Source organism: Engraulis encrasicolus, chromosome 24 (assembly GCF_034702125.1).
Source record: "Engraulis encrasicolus isolate BLACKSEA-1 chromosome 24, IST_EnEncr_1.0, whole genome shotgun sequence".
NCBI lineage: Eukaryota > Metazoa > Chordata > Actinopteri > Clupeiformes > Engraulidae > Engraulis > Engraulis encrasicolus.
The window spans coordinates 18,700,540-18,723,206 of NC_085880.1; the positions used below are offsets into that span (position 1 = coordinate 18,700,540).

At 43.1% G+C, this 22,667-nt stretch overlaps 1 protein-coding gene across 1 annotated transcript in view; it reads right to left on the reverse strand.

The window, feature by feature from the left end:
* Window positions 1-10,065: 10,065 nt before the first annotated feature.
* Window positions 10,066-22,667, reverse strand: part of ret (ret proto-oncogene receptor tyrosine kinase) — a 42,606-nt gene continuing 30,004 nt past the window's right edge. The window contains exons 7-20 of the mRNA XM_063190961.1: window positions 22,064-22,358; window positions 21,351-21,482; window positions 20,215-20,325; window positions 19,053-19,166; window positions 17,810-18,066; window positions 17,253-17,400; window positions 16,479-16,586; window positions 15,265-15,479; window positions 14,245-14,367; window positions 14,049-14,119; window positions 13,651-13,788; window positions 12,390-12,489; window positions 11,827-11,974; window positions 10,066-10,506 (exon numbers count right to left, since the gene is read on the reverse strand). Of these exons, the coding sequence (XP_063047031.1) occupies window positions 10,349-10,506; window positions 11,827-11,974; window positions 12,390-12,489; window positions 13,651-13,788; window positions 14,049-14,119; window positions 14,245-14,367; window positions 15,265-15,479; window positions 16,479-16,586; window positions 17,253-17,400; window positions 17,810-18,066; window positions 19,053-19,166; window positions 20,215-20,325; window positions 21,351-21,482; window positions 22,064-22,358 (2,118 nt within the window). The 3' untranslated portion in view covers window positions 10,066-10,348. The remainder of the gene's footprint in view (window positions 10,507-11,826; window positions 11,975-12,389; window positions 12,490-13,650; window positions 13,789-14,048; window positions 14,120-14,244; window positions 14,368-15,264; window positions 15,480-16,478; window positions 16,587-17,252; window positions 17,401-17,809; window positions 18,067-19,052; window positions 19,167-20,214; window positions 20,326-21,350; window positions 21,483-22,063; window positions 22,359-22,667) is intronic.

Sequence of the window (22,667 nt, forward strand, 5' to 3'; positions counted from 1 at the left end):
GCGCGCGCGCGCGAGAGAGAGAGAGAGAGAGAGAGAGAGAGAGAGAGAGAGAGAGAGAGAGAGAGAGAGAGAGAGAGAGAGAGAGAGAGAGAGAGTTTTCATAAAGTTACATAGTTTCATAAAGCTGGCAAAGCATGGCAAGATGAGGTAAGCTGCAGCTGAGGTGACACAATACTGAGTGTGAGGAATGGGAAGCTAGATGGGGTCAGGTGACTGAGATATGGTGAGTATAGTAATCTAGATGAGTTAACGGTGTGGTAAGATGTGGTGAGGTATGGTAATCTAGACGAGCTAACTGGGTGGTAATAAGTGAGGAACAGTGAGCTACAGGTAGATGGGACCAGTTGACTGAGGTAATGCAAGATATGGTGCAATAATAGACTTACCATTGCTAATGATGTTAACAGAGCTGCTTGCTGATGATGTCATTGGGCGATCGTTTCTCTCTCCACTGCACTGGTACTGGCCTGCCTCGAGAGGGAGGGTGATGGTGATGGTCTGGCTGGTCTTACCAGGAACTGGGCTGTTGTCCTTTAGCCAGACATACTGATGCCAGTCTGAGTACTCGGGTATGTCACAGCTGAGGGTGATTACATCTCCAGAGTAAAAGGGAGGAGGAGACACCACCTCCACTGTAGCAGTCGGGACAGCTGAGGAATGAAGACGAGTAATACATTTATTATTGTGATTATAAAATGTAAAGCACTTAAAACAAAATAAATAAAACGTTATGATTACAATAAAACAGACATTTTACATTACATTACATTACACTTAGCTGACGCCTTTATCCAAAGTGACTCAATTATTTAGAGGGTAGCCTATGGTTACAGTCCCTGGAGCATTGTGGGGTTATAGGTGCCTGTCTTGCTCAAAGCCTGCAACCCTCTGATCTAAAGCCCATCTCCTTTAGCCAGGCTGTGTCCTAAGGACGCCACACTTTCAGTGCTGCAACTAGTCAGGTCAAGAGCAATGCAAGTACTTTCTGAGTTCCCGAAAATACGGGAACTCCTCCCACTTTGTCGGTAAGCAAACAACCATAAGCAAACCAAGGGTGGCCGTTTGCGAAATGCCGTTTGGGAAATGTTAATTGTTATGCTCTTGGTCAGACCAAGTCTCGAAGTGATTTGAACGTCGATGATAATCAGGCTACATCTCCTCAACCATCAGGTCACGGCTGCCCAGTTTTACAGTAGCAAAGGGCAGGATGCAAAATTCAAATACACTTTTCCCCAGCGATATGGGTTTGTTTGCAGTTGACTCACCGCTGATTGTCATGTTGACGGGTGTGCTGATGTAGGGTGCCACTGAAGAAACGTTTCTGCGTCTGTGGCACTGGTACTGACCCGCATCTTCTGGAAGGTTGATGGTGACGGCATGGTTGGTCTTACCAGGAACTGGGCTGTTGTCCTTTAGCCAGCCATACTGGTGTTGGCCTGTGTACTTGGGTATGTCACAGCTGAGGGTGACTACATCTCCTGAGTAAAAGGGACTCTGAGGAGACGCCACCTCCACTGCAGGGAGGGCTGAGAGAGGCAAGATTCAGTGAATGGATGGAAAGTTTCGCTGAATCTCAAAGGGTGCACTTGTGCACTTCAGTGTTCATGTTTCAGGGTGCATGGCGTAATAGTTACGCACTGAAACACAGTGTCCGAAGTGCATAAGTGCGCCATTTGAGATCCAACATTAGTCTCATATCTGGTGTTGGCATGAAGGATATGTTAACAAACAACAAACAAGTTTCCAATTGTTTAATAATGTGTCTTGCCCTACCTCCCCCCGTTCTGTGGTGGGGATTACAATAGATGAGATTAGGTAAGACTTTAGACAGAGTGTCCTCCAGATTGGAGTAAGCGCACAAGGCACCATGTGAATTATGTAAGATACACTACAGTGCACATGTGGCACATGGTCTTTCATGAAACTATTCTTCATGTCTGCTTGGGGAAAATGTCAGATCTATACACACACCATACATACCAATCATTACAGTTTTTCTTGATTGCTTTAACCAAACCAAACACCTAGGAGAACTACACATATGGCCATAGTTCCACATGAATGTTCACATTTATCTCAAGAGTGGGGTTAAATGTAATCATGATCATTCTATACATTGGGAATAGTGTCAGGGAAATACAGTACACCATGACCTGGTGACTCACCTTCGTAACAGATGAAAAGTGTTTTATGGAGCTCGCCTACGTCGTTCCACAGCCCACTGGTCTTAATCATCACCCCGTATCCATGTTTCTTCTCACCAATGTGAGGTTCTTTAGGGGCCCAGTGGCGAAAGGAGGAACTGCTGTCATCTGACCACTCCCAGACATCTCTGAACAGCCCAATCCAGTGTTTGGATAATTTTCCTAGACTAAGAATGTCTGTGTAGATCTTGTCGTTCTCTGCCTGGTTCCTCACGCTGGCCAGGTCTGTGTGTTTCTCTCTGCAGTATCTCTGAGCATCTGTCCACTTCTTCTTCTCTTCAACCAGCACATATGGATGTGTGGAGTTCGTCTCTGTATTAAAGTATGCATCACGGTTAACTGAGAAACAAGCACAGTGAACAATCTGAAGTAATGAAACAAATAAACGTATTGATTTACATGAAGAAGCTGTATACATTCATAAAAAGTGTAATCAGAATGGTCTCTCACCATTGTAGCAAATGAAGTGTTGTCTATCAGTGCAAAAGCAATTATGCCACCTCCCCTCGTTGTGAATGCACCCACAGTCTCCACCTATTCTGCCTGGCTGGCTTCTACCTGTATCCCAGTTCCAGAACTCAGTCCCATTCTCTTCATAGAATCCCTTATCAGCCAGAGACCACCGCCACTTAGGACGGCTCCCATGCAGCCCTATCCAGGCCTCCCACCCCTCCCCAACACCTGCATCCTGGAGTACACTCTTGATCTCATCTATATCTGCCATGTTGTCTATGGTGGCCAGGTCAGTGAACTCCTCTCTGCAGTAGTGCTGAGCTTCTGCCCAGGTCTTCGCCTCTTTCACCACATGGAACTGACGTGGTGCAGATGACGAGAGTCCAGACACACCTGAGGGGAGAGGGAGTATACTTTTTATGAGCATTATGCAGTGTGTGTGTGTGTGTGTGTGTGTGTGTGTGTGTGTGTGTGTGTGTGTGTGTGTGTGTGTGTGTGTGTGTGTGTGTGTGTGTGTGTGTGTGTGTGTGTGTGTGTGTGTGTGTGTGTGTGTGTGTGTGTGTGTGTGTGTGTGGACATTGCCTGGCGATATTCTGGGTAACAATTTCACGTTTCATACGTATGTGGCTGGGTGGGGTGGGGGAGAGGGGATTTCTGGCTCTTTGATGGGATCGGGATCATAGTGGCTCGTCCCATCGTTCACTTCTGGGAGCCATTCAAAAGAATCGATTCGTTCATGAATGTCACAACACAGTACTGAACACTGCTTGCAAGACAGAATGGTTATCACAACAATACAATGCCCTCTCTGCCTCTTGTCGGGAGCAAAGACAGTGAATCTGTGGTCTCCTATTTAGCCTGGCGACGCCATCCATGTACTCCACCCAAAGATTTTGGTTCCGCACATGGCAAAAGCCTCGAGCTCGGTTCTCTCAGTGTTTAGCCAATTAGCAAACAGTTGAGAGTGGTGACGTAGAACTCACCCGAGAGCTCCGTTACTGATTGGTTAAGGTAACTATATACTATACTATACTATACTATACTATACTATACTATACTATAACTATATTCACACTTTTGTTTTGTTATTTGTATGTTTTTGCGACGCTATAACGTAACAGGCATGCTAATAATAATAAAACACAATATGGGTTTTAATTTGAATTTGGAACTTCTACTTTTGCCATGACTGGTTGACTGAGTCAACAGTCGGCTATTCGCCCAGGCTATCTCCTATTCCATAAATGCAATACGATTTCTCCGTATGTCATGTTTGGTCTTGTTTAATGGTATGAACACACACACGGTGAGCATTTCTCAAAACTCTAGTGCGCGCACTTCCAAGTGTATCAGCCTAATTAGTCACGGCCAGTGATTGGATGCTCTTTTGTGAACTCTGTGGAGTATCCAATCACTGGGTGTGACTAATAAAGAGTATCCAATCACTGGGCGTGACTAATTAGGCTGATACACTTGGTGGAAGTGTGCGCACTAGAGTTTTGAGAAATGCCCAGAATGCTCTCAGCTCGCCGAAGGTGTTGCGATACTAGGAGGGTGTGGCCTGGCTAGATAAATATTGCCTTTGCTAACAAACTCCGATTCAGCGACGGAAAACACAAGTCTCCTCCTCGTGTGTTCCGCCTCCTTGGTTGCCATTGGTGGAGGGGAAAAGGAGGCGTTCATTAGATTAGATTAGATTAGATTAGATTAAACTTTATTTATCCCCAAGGGGAAATTCTTTTTCCAGTTTGCTCTGTAGATTAAAAAGAGAAGTAAAAATAAAAATAAAAATAATATAAAAATAAAAAAGTAAAAAAGTAGATACAAATAAATAAGGTGATCATGCAGAAAAGTCCAGGAGTTTCTCTTTGTCCTTAATGGACAAATTATACAGTTGCATGGCTCTAGGGACAAATGATTTCCCCAGTCTGTCAGTCCTGAATTTCAGTGCTCTCAGCCTCCAGCTGAACACACTCTTTTGTTGGATGATTGTGTTGTAGAGTGGGTGCGCCTTATTGTCCAAGATGGTGAGCAGTTTGCTCAAAGATCTTCTATCTGACAATGAAGTGAAGTTCTCCAGCTCTTCTCCCACAACAGAGCCAGCTTTCCTCACCAGTCTGTCAAGCCGCGCAACATCTCTCTTCCTTATGCTTCCACCCCAGCAGACCACTGCATAAAAAAGTACACTGGCAACCGCAGACTGATAGAACATAGTGAGGAGTGTGTTGCACACATTGAAAGATCGTAGTTTCCTCAGGAAGTATAGCCGACTCTGTCCTTTTTTGTATACTGCATCTGTATTGGCAGACCAGTCTAGTTTGTTATCCAGATATACCCCCAGATACTTATATGTGCTTACAATCTCCACCTCGACACCATCCATGGCGACAGGTTCCAGAGCTGGCTTGGACCTCCGAAAATCCACCACCATCTCCTTGGTCTTTGTGGTGTTGAGTTGAAGGTGGTTGATTTTGCACCAATGCACAAAGCCTTCCACCAGACTCCTGTACTCCCCCTCCTGCCCCTCCTTTATACAACCTACAATTGCAGTGTCGTCAGAGAACTTCTGCATGTGGCATGACTCTGTGTTGTAACTAAAGTCTGAGGTATACAAGGTGAAAAGGACAGGAGAGAGCACAGTACCTTGGGGCGCTCCTGTGCTGCACATTAAAGTGTCTGAGAGGCAGTCTTTGAGTCTGACAAACTGTGGCCGCTCTGTAAGGTAGTCAGTGATCCAGTTGACTAGGAGGGCGTCCACATCCATCTGCAGGAGCTTCTCTCCCAGTCTGGAGGGTTGGATGGTATTGAAAGCGCTGGAAAAGTCAAAGAACATGACTCTCACAGCGCTATTCCCTTTATCCAGATGAGAGTGTGTCCTATGCAGTAGGTATGAGATGGCATCATCCACTCCAACCTTCTCCCAGTATGCAAACTGCAGTGGGTCCTGTGCATGGCTCACCTGTGGTCTTAGGGTATTCAGCAGCAGCCTCTCCATTGTCTTCATGATGTGTGAAATGAGGGCTACTGGCCTAAAGTCGTTGATGTCTTTTGTCGTTAAAGTCGTTGATGTCATCTGTGTGTGTGTGTGTGTGTGTGTGTGTGTGTGTGTGTGTGTGTGTGTGTGTGTGTGTGTGTGTGTGTGTGTGTGTGTGTGTGTGTGTGTGTGTGTGTGTGTGTGTGTGTGTGTGTGTGTGTGTGTGCATGTTATAAAACACAAGAAGAGCAAATACTAACACAAGCACCAAGAAACCAATAATTACATACAATACATACTGTACATATATACATACATACAGTCAATCCGGAAAGTATTCACAGCACTTCACTTTTTTCACATTTTATTATCTTACAGCCTTATTCCAAATTCTACAAATGAATCTCTGTTGAGGTTGAAACACACACCGATGACCTCCCTTTTAATCCCTTTTCATTTCGAAATGAAAAAATGAATGTAATTGCTGCCAAAGGTGGTTCTACAAAGTATTAAGCAAAGGCTGTGAATACTTTTGTAAATATGATTTCTTTGTTTTTTATTTTTATACATTTTCAAAACTATCAAGACAACTTGTTTTTCACATGGTCATAATGGAATAATTTGTGTAGGATTTTGACAACAGAGATTCATTTTTAGCATTTGGAATAAGGCTGTAAGATAATAAAATGTGAAAAAAGTGAAGCGCTGTGAATACTTTCCGGATTGACTGTACATACACGTACACATACATACATATAACACACGTACATACGTACACACGTACACACATACACACACACACGTACACACGTACAAACACACACACACACACACACACACACACACACACACACACACACACACACACACACACACACACACACACACACACACACACACACACACACATACACACACACACACACACACACACACCACTCACCTAGGGTGAGCAGGAGGAAACACCACCCATGAGCCATAGCTGGAAATGAAATCGATACATATTTTATTAATACACATTTAATAATGGCTGTTGGGACACAAAACCTTGAATGTGAATGTAAATGACTAATGTTGCCCTCACATAGCCCTGTCACACACTGTCATACAAACACACCCTCTCTCTCCCTAGGCCTGTCTGTCTGTCTGTCTGTCTGTCTGTCTGTCTGTCTGTCTTGTTACAACCCGGTTTGTTAAGGGAAACAAAATGAGAAGGAGACAATATCAAAATACCACTGTTGTTATTTATTAGAATCATGATAAAAATCACAAACAATAAAGTGTCTAGCGGAAATGATGAGTGTATTTGAATGGTGTGCAGAATGTATGCAATGCAGTATCAGTATATTAGCTAGCTGTAGAGAAAGAAATTAAGGAGTGAGGGTGGCGAGTGGAGAGAGAGGGGGACAGAGAAATCAAATGGCCAGTGATAACTTTGAGGTCAGAGTGCCTAAGAAGAGGATGAATAGGACTCGACATGCAGCTGTAACGCTCACACTACTCTAGACTTGCCAGCACCTGAGAATTATTTTTTTTCTTCAGCCTTTTACGAGATCCTGGTCATTGTAATGGGGGTAGAAGAATGTTTACATTAAAAAAAAAAATCTTGATTTATTCCCAATAACATCCATAAGGTTATGCATCATCAACAGACAACTAGCAAGCAATACATTTTGGGATAATATTTGGAGCTTGACTTAAAAAAAACGTCATGAAGAATTTTTTGAAACACATTACAAGTGAAGAAAACCGCACACCGATGAACTCCCATTTAAGCCATTTTATTGCGTGACGTTTCGTTGGCCCGAAATGTCACGCAATAAAATGGCTTAAATGGGAGTTCATCGGTGTGCGGTTTTCTTCATTACCTATGGATTAACTTTTTTTTAAATTGCACCCGAAACCAGTCACTGGATGTGCGTGAGATTCTATTGGGATACTTGAATTACATTACAAAACATACATTTATTTGTTAGAAGATTATTATTATTATCATTTAATTATGAGGGGGACTTCCTGACCAGTTATGCTTAGGGCCTCCAAAACCATAGCAACGGCCCTGCTCCAGCCCATATAAAAACACCCTTACCTGGCCTGTTGGAATAAGTGTCCTTTCTTGGAGCACACCTGCAGTGCGTTAACTTACAGGGTCTGTGTTCTCTGTGTTCTCCGGAGGATGTCGTCTCCAGGAGAGCTGGCGTGTTAAAGGGTCTTTGCTCAGATATGAAAGACGTATTTTATAGGAGAAGTCGTCTCTCTGCCACTGCTACTACCTACAGTACTGTCCTGTTTCTCGCCCTCTCTCTGTGTTTAAAGGCTGATCTTTTCCTGGTGGTTCCCCCAAAAGCCCAACACCCCCCCCATCCATCAAGGGACAATGGGGCTTTCACATAGCACGCAATGGTGGAATACAATGTCTGCTTTGAAATAAGCACGCAATTGTGGAATATGTCATTTCCCTGTCGTCTGCATTTCAGTTTTTTTTTAATTTGCATAGACATATCAAGTCACAGACAATGAATGCACAAGCTGTACAATCTCACACCTCTGCAACAGTAATGAATGCAATGCACCTTGTCAAAGAAACACACACACACACACACACACACACACACACACACGCACACGCACACGCACACACATACACACACACACTAGGCCCCAAACTTTGGCCACTAGGCCCTACACTTTAAACTCAGGCTGACACAGAGAAAAAAGCCTTCAAGCGTTGGTATTAGGTTGGATATTATAGTTACAGTACTGAAAATTTGACTTAGCAATATCTCTAAAACAGGACACATTTGGACCTTAAGGCTTTGTCAAAAGATAAAGGAGCTGTAACTACTTTCAGTCTAAACTCAATTTTGACAAAATATGTCAATAGTTACTGCACTTTGCCTTTGTAGGGCAGTGTAGAGGGACGGAGTGGCTTTCCCCAGGGCTGTGGGTGACCTCTGACTGTCAACAGGCCTGGCCTGTCATGAGGTCATCAGAGGCACAATCACTGTATGAGCCATGGACACTAGGTAGAGATAGGCACACATACAAACATACAAAAACTAAATAAGATAAAGGCCCTGCCGTGGACTAACGGTAGGGTACTGGGTTACTACGCCGGTGACCCGGGTTCGATTCCTACCTGGGGGCATTTGCCGATCTTCCCCCATCTCTCTCTCTCTCCCTGTCACCATCTCCAACTGTCCTATGAAATAAAGGCAAAAAAGCCCATATATATATTATATTATATATGTGTGTGTGTGTGTGTAAAAAACTGAACAAGACATACTATATGGCACAGGCCTGTTTCTTTCTTGATATCGTAATTATCAGAAATAATATTCATGTCATGTACAGACTCCAATACACAGACTACATACTTTCACATAAACCACAGCCACATAATATATTGTAACATTTTTATTGATGGTAATGTAAATAGAACAACATAAATGACAATCACACTCATTGGTCTGTTGCTGCAGTCATTGCACAACTCATGTCTGCACACGGACGTCAACCATAAATGACAGAACAAAAGAAAACGAAATAAAAACATTGAACTACACTGGGACATGTCTATGAACTACACGTTAAGAGACATATCCTTCATCCTTCATACAGCATTTGATGACAGCATTTTGCACAAATTCAGGAAATGATTTAGATTTTTAAAAAAAGTTGCTTTGGCAAATCCCTTTTGCAGATTGAAACGAAACAAAACAAAACAAAACAAAATTAAAAATAAAATAAAAATTCCCTTTGATATAGACCTGTCATATCATATCCTGTTGGATGTATATTTTTGCACTTTTATTTCCCCAGATGGAGGCTGCTTCCATTCTTCCCTTCTTTCATCCACCCAAAAATGTTGTAAGGTAGCTGATGGAAAAGACGTTCCCTTTCATTCACCCCTGGGCTGGTGAACTAGATCTTCTCAGTCCTAAATCGTTAGGCGCTTTTTTAATTTTAACTCTTTAAAGTGGAAGGTATAATAGAAGCTGCACAGGCACTTGAAAGACATTAACATGGACACTGAACCATGTACAGTACACTCATGCAATAATAATACAAGATGGCTGACAGGACCTGGGGGCCCAGACTAAGAAGCTGGATCAGGAGGAAACCAGGGGTGGCATTCTCGAAAGCGTCTTTGCTAACGATGGTAGCAACGTCCTTCGTAAGAGCGACTCAACTCTCTCTCGACAGCGACGCTCACCACTAAATCCAAGGGAATGGTGTTACGTCATAAGACGGTCTTAAGGCGGTTAGTATCGACAAGAATCGAGAAACGGACCCCAGGTTAAGTTAAAAAGGTAAATCTTGAAATAGATTAGTAGTCCTAAAATGAGGACTACCGGCTCTTCTATTAGATGATTTACCTTTTCAACTTAACCTGGTTTACTCCTGAACCAGCTTCTTAGTAGTATACCCCTCTGGAGGTCACCAAGGCTATACCAGGGTGCAGTGTGACGCATGGCACAGGACAGTATACAGAACTCCAGGTAACAGTGGGGCTGTGCACACTATGACCTTCACCTCCATCTCCAATCACTCGTGCAACAGAAAGAAAAGGGAATCACTTGAAGCATCAGGGAATATATATGTACACATTATTTTCTTCCAATATATATATAATATAATATGTATTTATAAATATACACATCTGTCCAGTAGTTTTGAGTCTTTTTTTTCTCCATACGCTTGTTTTTTTTAACTTTTAACTGTCAAGCTTGTCCACAATTTTTGCAGACGTAGGCAAAGCCATCCAGTTTGCATAAACACTATCATTGGCATATCTTGAAAAGACAGGGTTAGTGCCATCAAGTCTGTTGAGCTGTACGGGGCTCCCCTCTGGCCAGTCGGGGTATGACATGCCTAAAAACGAGAACACATCATTCGTCTGCATGGTATGGAGGGATGAGTGGAAAGAAGAGTGCAAGACAGTAAGGCTCTCAACATAATCTCTGACCAAAGCGTGGGACCTGATCATTCTGGAGAATCGCCGGTATCCCTTTCTTTTTAATGGTTCACTATTACAGTGGATCTACCACATTAGGTACAGTGTAATAACCAGTGTAACAATATTTAATGCCATGCAATTCCAGGGTAACACCATGTAACAATTTTGTTCTTAGATCTAGGGTTAGGGTTAGGGTTGGTACATGTTATTACACTGGTATTGCATGGTATTAAATATTGTTAAACTGGCTATTACACTGTACCTAATGTGGTAGAGCCACTGTAATAGTGAACTATTGAAATAAAGTGTTACCGAATCGTCTTAGAAATTAGACCCAAATGGCATTATAATTGCAGTCCCCTGCATATGAGCTGAAGAAATATCAATACATAGCAAAGATGTTGTGATTAGTATGACATTAAATTGTCTTCCACAATGTCCTTGATGTGACCATGCAAGCTCAATGCAGCCATTTTCTTTGATCAAGCTTTACACTGGAAGACTAATTGCAAGAATGTTCTCTGGTGTTATTGCTAGATACATATAAGGGCTTAAATCTTGTTTCTTTTCAATTTAGTGGCTTCATGCTCATGAGTAGTAGAGTTCAGTTGAAAAGCCTTACTGCTCCTCTATTCAGCAATGCAGAATCCATATATATACATTTAATCACTATGTACAAAAAGGTACAGAAATCATAGGACAGTTTGTAATCCAAACCAAATAAACAAGTGACTTAGCTAGGACCTGTTTCGAATGTATTCCTACAAATGATGCTGAAGAGTAGTAGTAAACTTATAAAAAATATCACATATAAGTGGTCGATGTCATAATGCTACCGCCGCTGTCGAGCAGTAATGGTAAAAAATAAATATTATGTGATAGTACTTGAATAGCAACAGTCCACTTGAACCAGTGCGATCAAATAATCAAAATTGTACAGTTTCCAAAATGTTTGTCACTGTAACTTTATTAAGCTTCCTGTACATCAGAAGCAGGTCCAGGTTAAAATTAGACAGCTGACCCCCCTCCCCCCCCCCTTCACATATCAAAGACAATCAAAAAGTTTTGTGGCTAGAGACTGAAGAAAGATCACCTGTTTTTGCATGCCACTACCCCACTACCACCCTCCCCAACCCGCCAAGAAAAAAACAGAGCCAAGCACAAATTGCCAGAAAAAAGACAACTGGTGTTTTTTTTCTGCCACTAGAATCGAGTAAATGCATGGGATATTCTACCATAGAGCTTGTTTTCAATCCAAGTGGAGGGGAGGTTGCGGGGGAGAGGGGCGTTATTACAGTCCACTAGGGGCGTGTCCTCTTCAGACAGGGCGTCGTCATACAGCAGGGCGTCGGCCGGGGTGGAGGCCGCCAGGTCCAGGTAGTCCTAGCAACAGAGGGGCGGGGGAAGGGGACACACACACATATATCATTTTATCTTTTTCTTATTTGCTATGAATCGATGTATGAATATTTTTTGTATTTTTCTTTCTTGAATTAACAGGACCTCTCAGCACATATCCATGGACGACAGATATGTAACCATTCTGGTTAAATTTGGTAAGTTTTCATTGTATGTTTGTCTTTTGTGTGTGTGTGTTTTGTATGTGTGTGTGTGTGTGTGTTAGTGTTTTGCGTGTGTCCGTGCATGTGTTTGTTCGTGTGTGTGTGTGTGTGTGTGTGTGCGTTTGTGTGTGTGTGTGTGTGTGTGTGTGTGTGCGTTTGTGTGTGTGCACGTGTGTGTGCGTGTGTGTGCGTGTGTGTGTAAAGGGGGCGTTATGTGTTGTTAGCGTTGTCCTTACTCGGCTCTTCACCATCATCTTCTCCAGCTCCTTGCTGATCTCGGAGAAGGTCGGCCTCTTATCCGATTCCTGTTTCCAGCAGCGCAGCATCAGATTATACCTTTGGAGTAGTAGAGTAGAGTAGAGTATCATTTATCAATACCGAGGGACATTAAGGTGTCCAGCAGCATACATACATACATAAATACACACACACACACACACACACACACACACACACACACACACACACACACACACACACACACACACACACACACACACACACACACACACACACACACACACACACACACACACACACACACACCCTTTAGGGAAAGCAACACCAACCATGTCAGCGTCACAGCCAAGCAAGCTTCACATTTACATCAATGACCTGTCTATGTACATCAGATTGTCCCTCTGGGTACACCAACTCCATCAAAGTTGCCAGATAAACGATAATTATCGTATTTGTACCTTAATTGTGTCCTCTGTATGATCAAAAACACATGATGTACGAGTTTTCATTCAGTTGCCTTAAAGAACAGTTCGGTTTGTGTACGTTTCCTCCCAAAAATGTTGAGTTTTTGGTACGATAGTTTAGCACTTTCCATCGGGCAACACAGAACACCATGTCAGCGTCACAGCTAGTCTTCACATTTACATCAATGACGGAGACAGTACATGCACATCAGATCAGACTTGTATAAAGTAGAAGTACTCTTACAGCTGTAATGAGTCTTACAGCTGTAATGATAACAACACTACTGTAGTAGTATGATATTACATGGTTTCAACTATGTAATGATCACACTACTATTGTTGTAATTACACCTGTAAAAGTACTTCTTCTACTAGAAGTAGAACTAAAAAGTACTACTTCTACTTTAAACAACTCTGCATCAGATTGTACCGTTGGGGACAACACCATGTCACATTTATAACATAGCTTCCCATGTACAAAAGGTATCAAATGTGCAGCTTTACTAAGAATGTACAAATGCCAAATTCAACAATCTAAATTGAGCAATTCAACACAGTGACATGGGGTTGGTAATGGATATTTCCATGGGTGTTGTTTGGCCTTAGCCAGGAGGCTGGATATTAGCTTACGCCTTTCATATATGTAATTGTTCATAAATGCACAGTACAAATGCAACATTTCAAAGGCCAAAAGAAATTAAAATGACATGAAAAGTAATTAATCATCACATGAGATAATGTGAGGGGGACAAAACAGAGTAATCCATAACTTGAGCTACACCAGTTAGCTTACATTTCCTCAGTGCAGTTCTCTGGTTTCTCCATGCGGTAGCCTGTCTTGAGGAGGTTGAAGAGACGTTCAGGAGCGATGCCAGGGTAGGGGTTTCCACCCAGAGTCATAATCTCCCACAGGAGCACACCGAATGACCAGCTGAGAGGACACCACAGCAAGTTAATGACAGAAGCACACCGAATGACCAGACGAGAGGACACCACGGCATGTTAATGACAGAAGCACACCAAATGACCAGCTAAGTGGATGCAAAGTCACTGCTAATAGTTGTACATACATCGTTCATAGTCAATGTACTGTTAAACAATCACTGTTTTTGACTGTACACAGTTAAAAACAGTGCACATTACGCATAATTTGCATTGTAAACGTCCTTCACAGTAATATTTTATACTCACACATCACTCTGAGTTGTGTAAATATGATCGAACAGTGACTCTATGGCCATCCATTTGACAGGAATGCGACCCTGAGAACAAGAGAACCATACAAACACAAGCACAATTTAGTTCAGATAACTATGATCACTATAACTAATTTGAATAACTATTCACTAATAATGTCAATGTGTCATTCCAGCTTAGCTAATGTCACCTTGCTTCGCTTGACATAGGAGTCTTCTTCGTAGACGTCTCGTGACAAACCAAAGTCTGAAATCTTCATCTTCCGACCCTCTGCGACCAGGACATTTCTTGCGGCAAGGTCTCTGTGAACAAGCTGTAAAGCAAACATAGAAAAAATATTTTTTGAACTGTAAACAAAACTCCACTATTCTCTTTGAATAAAGCATAGAACTCTATATCTCTCAATATGAGATCAAGCGCCTGCTCCCAAAAACAGAGTTGACACTGCTATCTTTGTAAAGTGGAATCTAATCTATTATCTAACACTGAACTGAGTCAATTGAGCCAACTGGGCACCCAGCAGTAGACGGTAATTCTCTGATTGCCTCTACACAGATGCCTTCATCTACTGTATGCCAGCAGGTACTGCATACTGTACAGTCAGTCAATAGAGTTTTGAGATTGTTGACAACTGAGTATCTTTTTAAAGCTTTCAAGTGCATTGCGTAGTTTTACATTCTGGAGCTTATTCTGATGGTCTTCATAGGCTACAGATTCTCCTAGGCGAATAAACAGAGAAAACTATGAACAGTCCGTCTTTCGCTTCCTTCATTCATCATTACATTATGTGGGATTCAGCACCCAGTTATAATCTGTATTAAATAGTATAGGCCAATGTTTCTCAACAGGAGTGCCGGGGCACCCTGGGGTGCCGCGGCGGAAACGTGGCTGATAAATAAATTATGTAATATAATGCATATTTGTCAAAATTGATAAGTTAATGCTAGTCAGTGGAATCTTTCATCTGCCATTTACGCACAATAAAGTACATATAGGTCGCCCCAGTCAGCTGCAACTTCGAACGTCTCCAAATGTGTTACTTTTCTAAGCTTTTGTGGTATCGGATGCGATGCCATGTTACGGCTTGTTGGTTTGGGGTGCCTTGAAATCTTTCATGAATTGAAAGGGTGCCTCACCTAAAAAAAGGTTGAGAAACACTGGTATAGGCGTTAGTGTGAGCGCGTCTCCTTTACTTCTGGCTGTACTGTACCTTCATCTCTGCCAGGTACTGCATGCCCCGGGAGATCTGCCAGGCGAAGGAGATGAGGTCTCCCATGGTGAGGGCCCTCTCGTCCGGGTTCTCCAGGTAGCTGGAGTTACGGTTGGCCTCGCCGCTCATGTAGCTGGGCCCCACCTTGCGGCTCTCCCGCAGGAAGTTACGCAGAGAGCCGTACTTGGCATACTCCACTATCAAATACAACGGGCCTGGAGAAACAGCAGCAGCACGCCTTTACAATTAGATACTATATTATGCAGTTGTTAAGGTGCCATCTCTACTCTGCATACTCCACTATCAAATACAGCGGACCTGGAGCAGAGCAACAGCAGCATGGCAATTACATTGCAGTTTGTAGATATTATATATAGTTGTTAAGTTGCCTTCTCTACCAGGGGCGTCGCCAGATCTATTTTACAGGGGCACCTGCCTGGGTGTTGATCTGCCGTGCCCAGGTATGAGTTTCACCAAAAACTGTATTCAGTCCATTATGGCACGTGGCTTCTTAATATGGTAATTTATTCACGAAATAATATTTATTTATTTTTCGGTGCCCTACTGTGCCCCTGTATAGTATTAGGTCAACTGATGCCTCTGTTCTCTACTTGCCATACTCCACTATCTGACAGCAGACCTGGGGTGAGTTTCTCAAAAGGGAAGTTGTTAGCCTGTTAGCAACTTCGGTAGTTGCCAATGGGAAAATGCATTGAAAGCAACGAAGTAGCTAATGTAGTAAGCAACTTTGGTTTTGAGAAATTCACCCCTGGAGGAGAAACAGCAGCAGCATGCCTTAATAATTAGATATTATGCAGTTGTTACATTGGTTGTTTTTTCCAATGATCTAACACTGTTGCACTTAATTGCTGACCAAATTGAACAGCAGCAGCATGCCAGTTTTAGACATAATCATTACCTTTACAATTAGATATCATATGCAGTTAAGTTGGCTTTGGAGAGGAGGTTGATCTAAACTATTTAAATACTTTTATAAAGCTTGATGGAGAGCTGGTAATCAAGAGTGACCCACAAAAGAGGATCTAAATAGACAGATATGTGGAGGAACACAGAGTAAAAAAAAGACATGCCAAAGCTATTGCAGCCACGGTATAGTAGAGGACCATGACATTGAGAGAAGGTTTGTTTGTCATGAACTTAATGAGCCTTAATAAGGCTGAATAAGGGAACAAAGTGCAAGAGGGGTGTCTTACCGTCTTGACTGCAGGCTCCGTACATCTTGATGACGTGTGGGTGGTTGACCTGCTTCAGCAGAGTGAACTCGGATAACAGGTCCCGCAGCTCGCTATGAGACGCATTCTCTGAAGAAAACCAAAAGCAATGGGGCACTATGTAAACATGAGTAATACTGCACGTGTGATTGCCAACAAATTCCAAAACCTGTAGATAGAGTACCTACAGCATTGTACAAATAATGAAAATAATGCAAAATGAAAAGTGACATTTAAATGCAAATGTCTCTGTCCTGTCTGACTGCACAAAACAAAGACATATTTAGTAAAATACACACACTACAACAGATAGACGATACTCCACTTCAAAATAAAGTATAGTTTTGACAGTGTTTTTGAAAACATGTAATATGAGTACTGCTGAACAGTACTATTGGACATTACGCTATAAAACGATACATCCACTGAAACCCAGTAATACAGTCATATTGGCTGTTAAAACGTTTCAGCTATTCTTTGATGTCATATGATTCTTTTGAACCCAGGGACCCTCAGACCACAACTATTGTGATTGTGTGTGTGTGTGTGTGTGTGTGTGTGTGTGTGTGTGTGTGTGTGTGTGTGTGTGTGTGTGTGTGTGTGTGTGTGTGTGTGTGTGTGTGTGCGTGTGTACGTGCGTGCGTGCGTGCGTGTGTGTGTGTGCGATAGTGCGTGCATGAGCGTGTGTGTGTGTGTGTGTGTATGTGCGCATGATACCTGAGCTGTGTTGTGTTGTTGATGGCAAACTATTCCTACCTTTCAGCATTTTCACAGCAACGGTGGTGTATCCGGCCTTGCCCTTCAGTCGGAACGCCGTGGCCTTCACCACTTTGCCAAACTCTCCCTCTCCCAGTGTCTTGCCCAGCACCAGGTTCTTACGTGGGAACTCCCACTTGGGATCCTCCTGTCAGAAGACCACACACATATAGAGCAGGGTTGTGACCATTGCTGATCAAATGGGTGTTTTTTGGGTTCGTGATGAACCATTACATTACAGTAATTTAGGTACAGAGTATTGGTTACAGGCCCCAGCTGACTCAATAAGCTAAGACAGGGTGCCATTACACTGAAGACCCGGGTTCAATTCTGACCCGGTGTCCTTTGCCGATCCATCCCCTCTCTCTCTCCCCACTCCCACACCCCATTTCCTGTTTCTCTCACTGTCCTGTCCGGTTAATAAAGGTGAAAAAGCCCAAAAATATCTTTTAAAGAAATGTCCTCAACGGTATTTTGGAAGGTGTCACTGTCCTCTCTGGTTAACAAAGGTGAAAAAAGCCCAAAAATTATCTTTAAAAAAAAAAAGTCCTCCTCACCGGTATTTTGAAGGTGTCGACGGCCACCTGGTTCTCCATGGAGTCGAGGGAGGCGCGGCGCACGTTATTGGCCGAGTAGCTGATGGGGTAGGACTGGGCGGGCCGGCGGAAGGTCATCTCAGCCGAGGCGATGGGCGGCTTGGGCGTGTTCTTGTGGTAGCGATGGATGAAGAAGGAGGAGAGCAGGATGGACACGATGAATGACAGCAGCACCGCCGTGGCGATGATGGTCTTGCACACGTCGTCACATATGGCCTCTGTGGAAGAACACAGGAAGACACAACGCACGCACGCGAACACACACACACACACACACACACAGGAAGTAAAGACACATGGGGGAAAATGATATTACAGAAAAAGCCTTCACAACACATCACAATAAATTGTAGCCTGTGGAGCACAGGAAGACGCACGCACGCGTGCCGTGCGCACGCACGCGCACACACACACGCACACACACACACACACACACACACACACACACGCACACACGCACACAGGAAGTAAAGACACATGGGGGAAAATTATATTATAGAAAAAAAGCTTTCACAACACATCACAATAAATTGTAGCCTGTGGAGCACAGGAAGACGCACGCACGCGTACCGTGCGCACGCACGCACACACACACACACACACACACACACACACACACACAAGAAGTAAAGACACATGGGGGAAAATGATTTCATAGAAACAAGGCTTTCACAACACATCACAATAAATTGTAGCCTTTTCACTATGTGGCATTTTATTCAATTCTGTAATCGCCGATCTATGTAGACCAGTGAGTCACAGAAGGAAACAAAATGTTTAAATGTTTTAAAAGGCAGAACATTTTAACACCCCAAATAAGCTACCATATTTCAAATACAATATATTCTCTAAAAAAGGAAGGAAAAAGCAGAGGCACTCTGAGATTTGAGAAAAATATAAAAAAGCCTTTAATTTAACATGGCAAATTCAGTTTAACAGCACATGGGCCTACGCGTTGCGGCCATATTGGCCTTCATGCCCTGACGGTACCACCCGGTACAGATGAGCACCTGAGTAATATTACCCTGCAAAGTCTCCTGAGCGCTTTAAGCCCTTTAGTGTCTTCACAATTTTCCAATTTCAAACATTTCCTTGTGAAAATGATTCGTACAGGTATGTTCAAAATCATTATCAGCAGCAGTCAAGTCGCATTGTTTGCAGAAAAATGAAGATTCAAAAACCCACTTTTCCATGTTTCACTCACCCTTGATGTCCACAGGTTCGCAGGTGCATTTCATTGCGTAGCAGTAGCAGGTTTCAAAGCCGGCTTTGATTCCAGACATCATGCCCGCCTCATGGCCCCCAGTGACCGCCTCTCCTGCGCAACAGGAACAATTTATTATGTTAATGTAGCCTCCTAATGCGCACCATACCACCAGTGACTGCACAAGAGTTACAACATGGACATTAGCAAAAGCAGTGATATTAATGTAGCCTCATAGTGTGAAGAGGGAGGTAAGCAAAAACCTATTCCTTCAAAAAGATTCACCACCATACCAGTAGTGCATTACTGCGATATTACATAATGACTTAAACCAGTCATTACATTTCGACTTGGCCATTGCCACTCTGGTGACAGCAATGCCATGTCTTGAGACAATAAAAGTATAATCTAACACAGTGCGGTCCGGTTCTCGATTCTGATTGGCTGATATCTGTGGTCAATCGAGCGTAAACATACACCTTTCACATGAAGATTCTATGCACATCCAAGTTAGACCCAGCGCATCTACGTTGGTAATGAGAATATATTGCAGTTTGGGTAGGGAGTCTGCAAGAAAAGCACATCTTTGCACCATCTGTGTTTGGGGTATCAGTGTGATTGCAAAGACATTTCATTCCTGCGGTGTTTATCACCCCTTGCTGAGTTTTTGTAGCGAAGTGTGTTTTCTGGCAGCGCGACACACGCACGCACGCACGCCGAGTAACGTTGCTGGGGTAACCACAATCACTTCCTCAACTTGTCAACTCGTCGTGGATGAAATTAATTGTCATTAAAGCGTTTTCAAAGAAATTTGGTCAGCGAGTAAGTGTAACAGTGTTAGATAAGCAATATGCCACTTGAATTCGTGGGTTAGGCCTACGGTCTATTGATAACGGGTAAGGGGACGTTTACGGCACTTCGCTTCACGTCGTGCCCCACTCCCCTTGGCCGTTATCAATCGAGCGTAACCCACGGCCTCTCGTGGCTTATTGCTTAAGTATGTAACAGCACAGTACATTTTGCAGTTCATTCAACACCTGTAGAGTGCATTTTAACACAACTAGGTAGATTGCTTTGTCCCAGAGTACTATCTTAAGTGTTGAACTAACACTGCATATTTAACTGTGTGCACCCTGCACCCGACCTCCTCTGTGGTGCTTACTTGTGCAGTCTTGAGGACAAATGGTCGTGTTCCTCCTCTCCACCACATCACAGAAGCCATCGGGACAGCTCCGCAGGTCCGGAGAGCACGTGGAGTAGTTCCGCGATATGCCTGCGGTGCAAACAGATCAAGTTTCAACACAGCGCCAGAAAAAGAAATAAACAAAACAGTCCTCAAAATAGTGGCTGGATGATGTGAGCTATCTGGTTTTAGAAAAACACAAAAGCCCTTGTATCTTTCACCTCCAGTATGGTCTTACTCGACAGATATCATATAAAAGCTTTTAAGGGATCGCACTTCTGAAGTGTTACCTATAATATTATGCCTAATTAAATTCATATTTAATTGAAGGATAGGAATGCATTAAACACTGATTGATCTACATTAACATTTCTTGAGTTAATTTTAAACGGAGTGTTAATGCTAAAACAAACAAGAAACAAATCCAAATGTATGAGATTCAAACTGCAAATGCAAATCCCATGCGAATGCAATCTCATGATGATATCAAGTCAGTATGAAAATAACGTAGGCCTAGACCCCCCAACTCCAGAAAACTGGTTTAGTATTGTGGAAGAGATATATGGCATGAAAAAGTTCTCACATAGTTTGAAAATGCAGGAGGAACTATTTGGAAGGAAATGGGAAAAATGGATCTGGTACAAAAACAAAGATGATACCACTGAACTAATGATGGATGAATTGACTTGATTGTTTGCATTTATACAGTAAAAGAATGAAGATGATGAACCCATAAGCTGTTCTTTTGGTTTTTGTTTTGTTATTATTTTGCTGTTTGTCTCTTTTAATGCTTGTAACTTTGTATCTGGATGTAAATATAATAATAATTAATAATAAAAAAAGAAAGTTTAAAAAAAGAAAATAACGTAGGCCTATGTCTGGTCAGGGCCTCATCAGCAGATCAGTAGTGTTTTTGTGGTGTTAGTATGGGAGTGGACCAGAGCCGGATGATCACAATGTACTGGGGACCCTCTTCTCCTAGGGCCCGGGGCAACTGACCCCTTTGCCCTTTGACCTCCCCCTTGTCAACAGCCCTGGGTGTGAGTGTGGGAGTGGTGTCAGTGGACCACAGCCTGATGCTCAGAAAGACAGCAGTGCATGGCCATTGCAGGGACCTTTCTCTGTGTTCTGTCTCCACTGGCATCTCCCTGTTGGCGTTCCCAGGCCCCGGAAAGCTTCACATTCAGACCGCCTCTTCTTCTCTGCACACGACATCATGCGCTGCTCCGTGACTTCCGCTTTGTCTGCTGCAAACCAGAGATCCACAAGCTGAAGTTAGCACAGGCTGAAGTTATTGGCAAGCAATAATAATAAGACACGGTTGTAATTATGCATGCATTGTGGTCCTTGAGTAGGTTATTCCTGGACAGATTTTTGTAACTTGATGTTAGTAACTTCTGGGAAAGACATTCAGTATATTACACACATCTGAAACGGCTGTCCTCCTGAAACAGTTCTGTCAGCAAAACTAAAGTAAGTTTGCAGGTTGTTTTGATGCTTCATAGGACTCTGAAGAGTACAACAATGATCAGATTCCTCTAGCAGTATTAACAATATTGTTTGAGAGAATTTAGGCCTATTTAGGTCCTCTTAAATCTCACACCTGCTAGCTAATACAGTACTGTAGAAAAGACCTTAACAATAGCCTTGCTATGGAATGTCATGGTTCACTGCAAATAGTTAATATGTGAATGCAGAGAGAGAGAGAGAGAGAGAGAGAGAGAGAGAGAGAGAGAGAGAGAGAGAGAGAGAGAGAGAGAGAGAGAGAAAGGAAAGAGAGAGAGAGAGAAAGAGAGAGAACGTGAGAGAGAAAGGAAAGGAAACTAACGTTTATCCTCAAAGAAGATGACCAGCTGGGTCCTGGCTTGCCGCTGCAGTTGCTGCTCTTGGGCGATGACGACGTACTGAAGCTCCTGGCACTCGGGGCGTCGCAGCATGTCCGTGTCGTTGACAAACAGCACTCCGGACACGTCCCTGTAGCTGCGTGCGATGGCCACCGCAGAGTAGCAGGACTGCAGATCCACGGACGAGGACGAGGACGTGTTCCTCTCCACCACCTCCAGCGAATACTCCACGTCGATGCCCTGGAACTTCAAGCAGTTCTCCACACAAACCTTCCCAATCTGAAACGTAACACATTATTAGGTCAGATTAAGGTGCCAGTGTAACTTGCATCACACTTTTCCAACCTGAACATCTGTCATAATACATCAGGTCAGATTAAGGGGTCTGTGTATAGGCTACCTCACATTCTAGAGGATGGCGAACACACGGTACCAAATGGAATAGTTACAGCATAAATTTCACCTAGCTCTTGGAATTCTGAATAGCGCTCACGCTCGGCGCGAGGTATGTGGCAAAAGTTAGGGCTCAGCATCACGTTTTAACACAACATTTTACACCGAATGACTCCTTTATGGGGGCGCTGGGAG